At 48.2% G+C, this 8,972-nt stretch overlaps 1 protein-coding gene across 1 annotated transcript; it reads right to left on the bottom strand.

The window, feature by feature from the left end:
• Nucleotides 1–4,906: 4,906 nt before the first annotated feature.
• Nucleotides 4,907–6,478, bottom strand: C17H4orf3 (chromosome 17 C4orf3 homolog). Its single transcript, XM_032317143.1, has one exon. The coding sequence runs from the start codon at nucleotides 6,466–6,468 to the stop codon at nucleotides 6,262–6,264; it is 207 nt and encodes a 68-aa protein (XP_032173034.1). The 5' UTR covers nucleotides 6,469–6,478; the 3' UTR covers nucleotides 4,907–6,261.
• Between the last annotated feature and the right edge of the window lie 2,494 nt (nucleotides 6,479–8,972).

Here is an 8,972-nt window from a genome sequence, read left to right as displayed (position 1 = left end):
TTTCCGCTCATCCCTTCTGCAGGGAGATGTCTGTCTTTGCTAAGCCAGAACCTTCCATCAGGGCTTTGCTTGGCACAGCCCTGGGGCTCACGCCGGTGTCTTGCCACCCACAGTTTCTCCACGTTTAGCACACCACTGTTCACAGACAGCCGGTGACGTTTACAATACAAACACAAAATTTTTGCCTGTGGGCAAAAGCTCCTCTTTTTGAGAAATCTTGAAGTTCTGCATCTGGATAATATTTAACATTTTAACATATATCTGAATTCCTTTCCTTGATACTTTGTTTTTCATTCTTATCCATGTAAGATATGCGTGCATTTCTGTGTGCCTCGGGGGAAGAATGTGGCAGAACAGAAAACAGAATCTCTAGCTTATGTTTCCGAATGTTCGGTGATGGCAGACAGAACAGGATGTCAAGCCTAAACAGAACATCCTCACGAAACAAGAAGATCTTCCTACGCCAGAGCACAGTGTTTCTCTGAGGCAGAGAGGTGTGTAGGGGCTTTGGAAAAGTCCTCTTGTCTTGGGCCTGAAAGCCAACTGCAGACGACACCTGTCCCCTCACGCTCGGCAGTATTCCCAGGGAGGCAGCAGCTCCCAGCAGGGTGGCACTCCCGGGCAGCGGAGCAGGGAAAGCCAAACAAAACTTCATGCTCATGTTTGTGGCACAGAAATGTCAGAGTGCGCAGGGTCTGTGAGGCTGCACAGGAAGCGAGGTGAATATCTGAGCAGTGACCTGTGTGGTTCAGTGGACGCGCACCAGCGGCTGTTTGGATTAGAGTCAGGACTCCAGGGACTGGGGCAGAAACCGAGGAAAGCTATGGTTACACCTCCCTGACCACAGAGTAGAGCGATGCTCAGACTTTGAAGTTAGAGGTTAACCAATAGAAACTGAAGAAAGTGCTATTTCTTGCCCACTGAATTTATAGTCTAAGATTTACACCTGTTACCCGCGGGTTGCTGCGTCCTGCATAAATGATAGCCCTTAGCACTGGATCCGGTGCATGTGGAGACAGGAGACGCGCTGGGACTGTGCTGGAAAATGTACTGCGATGCTTCGTTGGCAAGTGGACACACGGTGACGTCGGGTAGAAGAAACAGAGGGTCAAAGTAGCCTTGTTAGAACTTCCAGAAGTTAGATCAACTTCTGTGGGTTCCAGAAATAACAGCTCGAAATGGAGGGAAGTGGGAAATTACATCTGTGTCTCGGTTTCTAGATTTCAACAGCAGTGACTACATCAGCCCTAGCCTAACAGCTCCATGACAGTCCTGGCCTGGGGAGCTCCATCTTAGAAATATAAGCCTGACTCCCAGGAAACACGTTTTGCAAGGTACGAAGGTGCACGTTCTGTGCTGCATTTCAGACTTCAGAGTCCTGGTGCTTCCAAAAGAGAGAGAGGAAGTGTAGTTGGTTTCTCGCCATGTGATCAAAGAGCGCCCAACACAGAGAATGTGCTGGAGGTCCAGGCCTTGCCCGGTGAGCCGTCCTAAGCCTTGACAGTTGAGATGTCTTACTGGCTTGGTGGCCTTTGGAAAAGTCCTCTTGTCTTGGGCCTGAAAGCCAACTGCCAAGGCAGAGGGACCCTTGTGTCCCCTACAGATGTGACAAAAAGAACTAAACTTAGCTCTTTCCACAGGTGATAAGGCCACATACCTGGAAAACCCAAGCAACCGTATTTGATAAAGCAAATAACAACTTGAATTTGAACAGGGATTTTTGTCATGTGGACAAGGTAAGTGTAGGAAAATCAAAGCTATTCTCTCTATTAACAACAATCAATTAGAATTGAAAATGTGAATAAATAGTCCATTCAAAAAAAGTGGCAGAAATATGAAATTCTTAGGAAGGAATTTCACAAGAATGGTACACACACCAAATGAAGAAAAGCAGAGTCTTCCGAAGGGCAAAAGATGTGTTCTGAATTAATGGAAATATATGGCCTATTCTTGGTTTGGAATAGTTCATATAATCAAATATCAACCACTAAGATGTGTAAATTAAATGAAATTATAAGTATTAAAATGGCCAAAAATGTGAAAAAAAAATAATGGTGTAGGTATGGGACCTGCCATACTGAATATTAAAACCTAGAGGCACCGTCCCCAAAATTCTATGGGACAGGGCAGTGGGGATGGCACAGGGAGGGACAAGACCGACAGCGACCGGACAAAGTTGCAGAGAGTAGCAGAGAAGTCCTAGAGATTCTCATGTACGGGAGAGGGAATACAGAGCCACCCAACTTGCTGAGAGACCAGATTTTAATGATCCCAACCCCTAGAAAACAATCATTATGTGACGAGAGAGAGGCGGTATTTACTGCTACGCAATCCTGTTACAATGTAGAAATGTATCAGATTCACAGGTTGTATACCTTACATGTACACAGTGTTATGTGCTAGACATAGGGCGATGGACATAAAATAAATTAAAAGCTAAGAAGAAAGTCGTGTGGTAATAGAACTGAAGGTAAGGGATAGAGTGATTTCATATCACTGCAGAAGAATAACCGATGAAGGGCCGGCTCTCCGTCCAGGAAGAAAATACTGGAAATCTACCTGACAGCATTAATAAATTCCAGATATATTAAGGACTGAAGTTTCAGAGATTTTTATTATTTTTATTTTTATTTATTTATTTATTTTACCAAAATAGGAACTCGGAAACTATAAAATAAAATAATACATGTTAAAAAACTTAAATTTTGTATGGCAATAGATAACATCATCGACCCTAGATTGGGGAAAATTACAGATAGCTCGAGCTGGTATTAATGATGAGAAACATCTCTTCGTCATTTGTAAGAACAAGCTCAGTGCTCAGAGAGTAACGGCAAAGACTGAACAGGAAACTCAAAAGAGCAAATCCAAGTTGGCTAAGAACCTAGGAAAGATAATCATCGTCCTTAGTAATCATGGAAATGCAAATTACAGCAACAGGAGACACCGTTCTTACCGGGTGGGCAACAAAAAGGGAGAGAAATACAGGATTTTTTCCAAACAGACTTGGGGAAAGCGACTGGACAGACTCTCTTTGCATGAAAAACGGACAGACCTCTCAACCCAGACATTCTCCTCTTGAGATTGTATTTTGGGGAAATAAAGGCACGAGAATGTGAGACCGTGCCTGCGAGGCTGTGGTCCTTCACGTAAGGATGTAGGAGAGCCTGGATTTCACAAGGACGAAAACCTGTGAACAAACATCGGCTAGGCCTCGCTCTAGTTGCTTGAGGCAGGAACAGCCCAAATAGCAGAACAACGCGGCAGAAACAGACTACAGGTTCATTCCTCTCACTGGACGGACACCCGGAGGAAGGCGTTCACAAGCGGATCCGTGAAGGGAACAGGGACCCGCGCTCCTTCCTGCTCCCCGCTGCTGCTCACGGTCAGGCTCCTGCGTGAAACGCCGCCGTTTTACCCACCAGGAGAGCGTTGGGGGCAGGATCTGGGAAGGAGACACCCCCCTTCTTTGCACCTTACGGTGACTTCTCAGGAGAAGGACACAGCCAGCAGAGCTTTTCTCCGTATGTATTCCCCCGTGGGACAGGTGCGTTTTGCTGGTGATAACGTGCCCGCTCCTTGTCAGGTGATTTGGGGAGGCACCTGCCGTCTCTGCAGCACAGACCAGAGCAGGGGACCGCCACCGACGGAAGTGATGAGGTCTGTGACAGCTGGAGGGGCCACAGCAGCTTTACGAAGTTTTCAGAATCCACAACCGACTTATTTCTCTTAAATTTATCTTTCCTTGATTCACAAGGATGGTGATTAACACATAAGTGTGGTTTAAGAGAACCCTTAAAAGCTAGAACATGAAATGATCAATATTGTGTTTTTGTGCATTTGTCAGATTTTCCTTCCCTAAAGGGAGCCTAAAGTATTGTCATACTGACGGTCGAGGGCATCCTAGTATGATGAAATATGAAAATAATTAAAATTAACCTGGGAAAGGCTGAAGCAACACAATGACAACAGGTGGTCCATGACTCCGGTGTCATACTTGCCGGAGATGGTGCACAATCTTCACTCTTGGTCGTCACCCCCAAACAAGAGCGACACGAGAGCCCTAAATGTGGGCTTCCGGGGCTACGTGGGAAACGCTGTGATCCTTTCAAGGCTGGCTTTGGGTGTTAGGCAGGAGGAGGGGTGGACGTTCGTCAGCATGAATTGTGACCCTGGCTTGTCACCTTTCATCTAACCATGTTTCTTGGGGTAACAGGTGGCAGGGCTCTGCCCGAGGCCCCAGGGCCTGCTGCACATTGTCTCCTGCCTGCCACTCTGCCCCGGAAGTGTATCCTCCTGGGGCTGCTGAGCTCTCGGCATATTGTCAGCCCAGGGACGCTGCCTGACCCCCTACTCATCCCGCCCCCGGCTGTGCTCAGAGACTCCTCAAGTCCTGGGCTGAGGTGCCTGACTCAGCCTCCATGTGTTCCCTCTCCCAGACACAGGCTGACCTGTTCTGCCCAACGTCCAATGTCTGTGCCGTACGCACTGTCCATGGCTCTACCTGGGTCAGGCCCGGGGTAAGAGGGCTCTGCTTTTCTGTCTTGCGGGGAGAGGAGGTCCTTTCATGTGATCTTTGGAAGGCAGAAAGTGTGTGAACTTTTTCCTACTATGGGTTTCCTCACTCGAGTCGTGGTCCATAAGGTCCTCGGCGCCCGTCTCTACTTCCCATCCTCCCCACCTCGGTGTGTTCAGAGACAGTGGCATGGTTAGCAGCGGTTGCAGAAACTTGCTGACCCGGCGTCCTACTCGCTGGGCTAAACCACTGTGGTGTGGTCTTGAATTTGATAGATGAATGGTCCTTTCCTCTCCCAGTCGCCACTCTGACCCAGGTGTGAAATGCCCAATGGAGTGACCATGTTTTTTGTTTTCTGTATTTTATGGTTTTTTTTTTTTTTTTTTTAGCTACATAATAAACATTTATTGGACAAAATTATTAGCAAACAGCAGAAAAACAGTTCATACTGTTTGGTATACTCAATAAAATTCCAATTTTGTGTTTCTTTAGATGCATCGACCTCTGCATAAAAGGTTCTCTCTCAAGTAGATGCAATACCCTGGATGCATAATTGTTACCTTGTACTTGGCAATTGGCAACTAAAATCTTCCAAAATCAGTCCTGGATTTCATTCTAAAGTCATTCTAAAAGAGAGAAGGTATAGAGTTCACCAGATCTATGCCCTATTTCTAAGGGAGGTGAATATCCTCAAAATATTTAGGCAATTCACATGTATCAAATGTCACCAATTTCAACAAGAGCCCCTTTCTAACATCCATTACATAAAGGAGTATCTGTTATGTAATAGGAATAGCTTCCGAAGGGCTTTTAGTAGCTGCTTTGGAAGTGTGACCTTTCTGATTAAACACCAGCTGATCACTCCTAGAATGTAAATTATTACTAACACTGTTAGATAAATAAAAGAATGCAAGCTCCATGAAGGCAAAAAATTTTTGTCTTTTTTCCTCACTACTACACCTGGCCCAGAGTAAGTGCTCAAATATTTGTTGAAATGACTTTGCTGAAGTATTTAAGGTACAGACATTATTTAAAAAACAAACAAAAAGCCTCATATTTTGGCAAGCATTCTTTATAAAACCACAAGAATAAAAAATGGGTTTCAAACACAGTCCTGTTTTAGGGAAGTTCAAGAACTTGAAGGAAGGGGACATCCAGGTAAGAGGACATGCACAGTTGGATAGTATGCTTTCTCTGGGACTTTATCAATCTGGTAACTGTTAACTGAGGCCCACTTAATTTAAAAATTAAACTGTTACTTACAGCCAGTACACTGTGGGCCTGCATTTTCTGTACAGCTCTAACTCCTTTTTTTCACCCTTGTTTTTAAGTAATTTATTTTTAAATACTTCATCTTAATATTTTACCACATTTTTGCATCATACTAAACCCGGGTTAACACTTAAACTGTTAAAGGCAAGACATTACCATATTTCTTAATGAATACCCTAAACCTTTATGTATAAATACTTTAATATTCAGCCCCTATAAAGCCATCAGATGTTTGAAAAGCTTTTAAACATGAATCAGAGTAATTTTAAGAACTTAGCTATGAATGGGTGAGATCATTACCCACTTACTATAGTCCCCAAAAGGAGTAACAAGAGTATGTAAAATAAAAAAAAAGTTCCTCCGAGTTTGAAATTCTGTTGCACAACCCTGTCTTCTTTGTTCAAGAAGTTTGCAGTCATTTTCAGAATCCACTCCAGGAGTCAACTTCTTAATCTAGACATCAGGCAAGCCATTCATGGTAAAAGATAGACGAAGATAAACAGCACTACATCGAAGAGGATGAAGAGCCAGAGATCCAACCAGTAGGAATGCTTTGGAAACCGGTCGGCCCGGGATTGAGATCGCACTTCGTGGTTCTGCTGCTGCCTCCCAGCTTCATCCAAGCCTCGCCGCTCCCGAGGACCGTCCCGACCATCTTCCGCAGCTGCGCCCGCCTCCATCTCGCACCAGGAACCTTTTATGGTGTTTTGAAGTCTTGAGGACCTAGCTGGCCAGGACAGACTGTCCCTCTAGGGCTGGCTGATTCCTAACTAGCACATGACTCCCTAGGAGCACACCTTTCACAGGCAAACCAGCCAACCCACATCCCGTGTCCGCAGCCACCTTCCTCCTCTAACTCAAACACCAAGCTAAGATCTCCCCCTCCTCCAATGACCCAGGGCACCAACGGGACACCTTCCTGCTTGTTCACAGCCCACTGAAATTATTCGGACTGCCTTACCCTGAGTCGCCGACCCGCCTGCCGACCCGCCTGCCTTGCCTTTGCTGTGGAAACCCGCAGGAGAGGCTTCCACCCTGCTTCTCCTCAGCCTGCCTCCAGTCTGAAGTGTGCCGTCTTCCACGTGGCCCCTTCTCCTGGGATTTGTACGTAATAAAACTCTTCCTTCAAAGGCAGGAGGTCTGTGTCGTCACGTCCATGGCTGACTGCTGGAAAGCCTGGCACAAGTTACGGCCTCTGGGAGTCACGTGGGCCGCTCTCAGCCCGCACTCTCACCTCTTCTCTCCGACAACTGACAACGCCCTCTTGCCTGTGTTCCGTCTCCCACCGCACGAGACGCCCAGGCTGCTTTCTCTTCCTTACGGACTGTTCTGCAGATTCACACGGCAGGCCCTGTAAGAAGAATTTTCATAGTGATATTAAAAGTCATGGGTGAAGGGAACTGAGTCTTGCTGTAGGGTGGGTGGGGGGACATACAAGAGCTCCTTGGCGGAATGCCTGCCTCATCGGGGAACCGTAAGGCCAGGCTTCATTGCCTGGGTTCGTCTACAAACACTAAGTCTCTACCTTGAAGTCTTTTTTTTGTTTGTTTGTTTGTTTTGTTTAAATCTATTTTAGAGAGAGACAGAGAGAGTGAGAACACGAGCAGGGGGAGGGTCAGAAGGAGGAGAAGCAGGCTCCCCGCTGAGCAGAGAGCCCAATGAGGGGCTCGATCCCAGGACCCTGGGACCATGACCTGAGCCGAAGGCAGAGGCTTAACCCACTGAGCCACCCAGGCGCTCCCCAACCCTGAAGTCCTTTAAAGGGCTTTTCAGGATGATCCGAGTTTGGGTTGGGTCACCTGAGGGGGCAAACCCCACAAATCCTGAAGGTATTTGTTGTTCTAGAATCTGTCATTAATTCCGTGGATATTCAGGCTGAGGAGATACTCAGAAATTTTGGAGACATACACACTGCTGTAATATTCTTTTACGGATCGAAGAAGTTCTGATCATTGCCACTGGCAGCCAGAATGGCCCTGGGCCACCTTGGGACTCAGCACACACCTGAGAAGGGCGAGCCCGAGTCCAGATCACAGACTGCACGCTCTCCAGCCACCAACTGCCCAGCTGCTCCCTCTGGTGGCCACACGGCCCACGGCCGCGCCACCGCCCACACCCTCATCCCAGCTCCGTGGCTCCCTCTCGCCTTAGTGGCTGGGGCGGTGGGTCTTGGGCGAGGTGGCACAGCCGCAGGAGGGGCTGCCGCAGAGTTCCTTCCAGGCTGTGGCGCCGGAGGTTGCAGAACGGGGCTGGGGTTGGTGGTCATTTCCTGTTGAGAGACAGATAGTAAATGCTCTGGGCTTTGCGGCCACCGTGTCCCGGTGACAACGGCTCCGCTCTGCGGACGGGGCACAGAAGCTGGAGCACGTAATGACCAAGTGTCTGTGCCGACAAAACTTGATTTATGGATGCGGAAATGTGAACCTCGTGTGACCTCCATGTGTCATGCACTGTTGCGCTTTTGATTTTTTTCAACCATCTGAAGATGTAAAAAAACCACTTAAAAGTACACTGGACATTTAAGGGGACTCGAGAACTATTTGCTGTTTTAGGTACGATCCTGATATTGTAATACGCGCCGCAGTGCTTGTCGATAAAAGGGTAGCACCCCTGGAATTTGTAGGGGTGTGGAGGTGTGCGAGGACAGTGCAGATACGGGTGGGGCTGTCGCTGTGCAGGGGGGTGTGGGGGCGTGAGGGGGGGTGTGGTTATGCAGGGTGTGGGTGTGGAGGGAGTGTGGGAAGAGTTGTGGGTACGGAGGCTGTGCAGGGGGGTGTGGGTATGCGTGGGGTAGGCGGGGGCGGATGGGTGTGGGGGCAGATACGGGTGCGGTGTGAGGGGTGAAGAGAGGTGTGAGGGCTGGTGTAGAGGGGCGGGGGTGCGGGGGTGCCTGTCGGAGAGCGTGTCGGGGGACGACCAGGCCCACGGCCCACGGGGGATGAGCCACTTAGCTCCGTCACAGTACTGTGCCTTCCTTTGCCTCTTCCATGTTTAAATTCTGCACAATAAAGCCTAAACGATAGGGAGACGCAAGATTTTGCTGATTAACCCAGCCTTTGCGAGCCGCCATCTCCCAGGAGCACCATTTAACCCAAGAAAGGCTGAAGGCTGTGAGGCCCGGGAGCAGTCCCCTGCAGGCCCGCTGGGGTCCCCCTCCCCGTCTGGTCCGGACACCTGCCCTTCC

The sequence above is a fragment of the Mustela erminea genome, chromosome 17 (assembly GCF_009829155.1).
Source record: "Mustela erminea isolate mMusErm1 chromosome 17, mMusErm1.Pri, whole genome shotgun sequence".
Lineage (NCBI taxonomy): Eukaryota > Metazoa > Chordata > Mammalia > Carnivora > Mustelidae > Mustela > Mustela erminea.
This window is presented reverse-complemented; position numbering and strand designations above follow the sequence as displayed.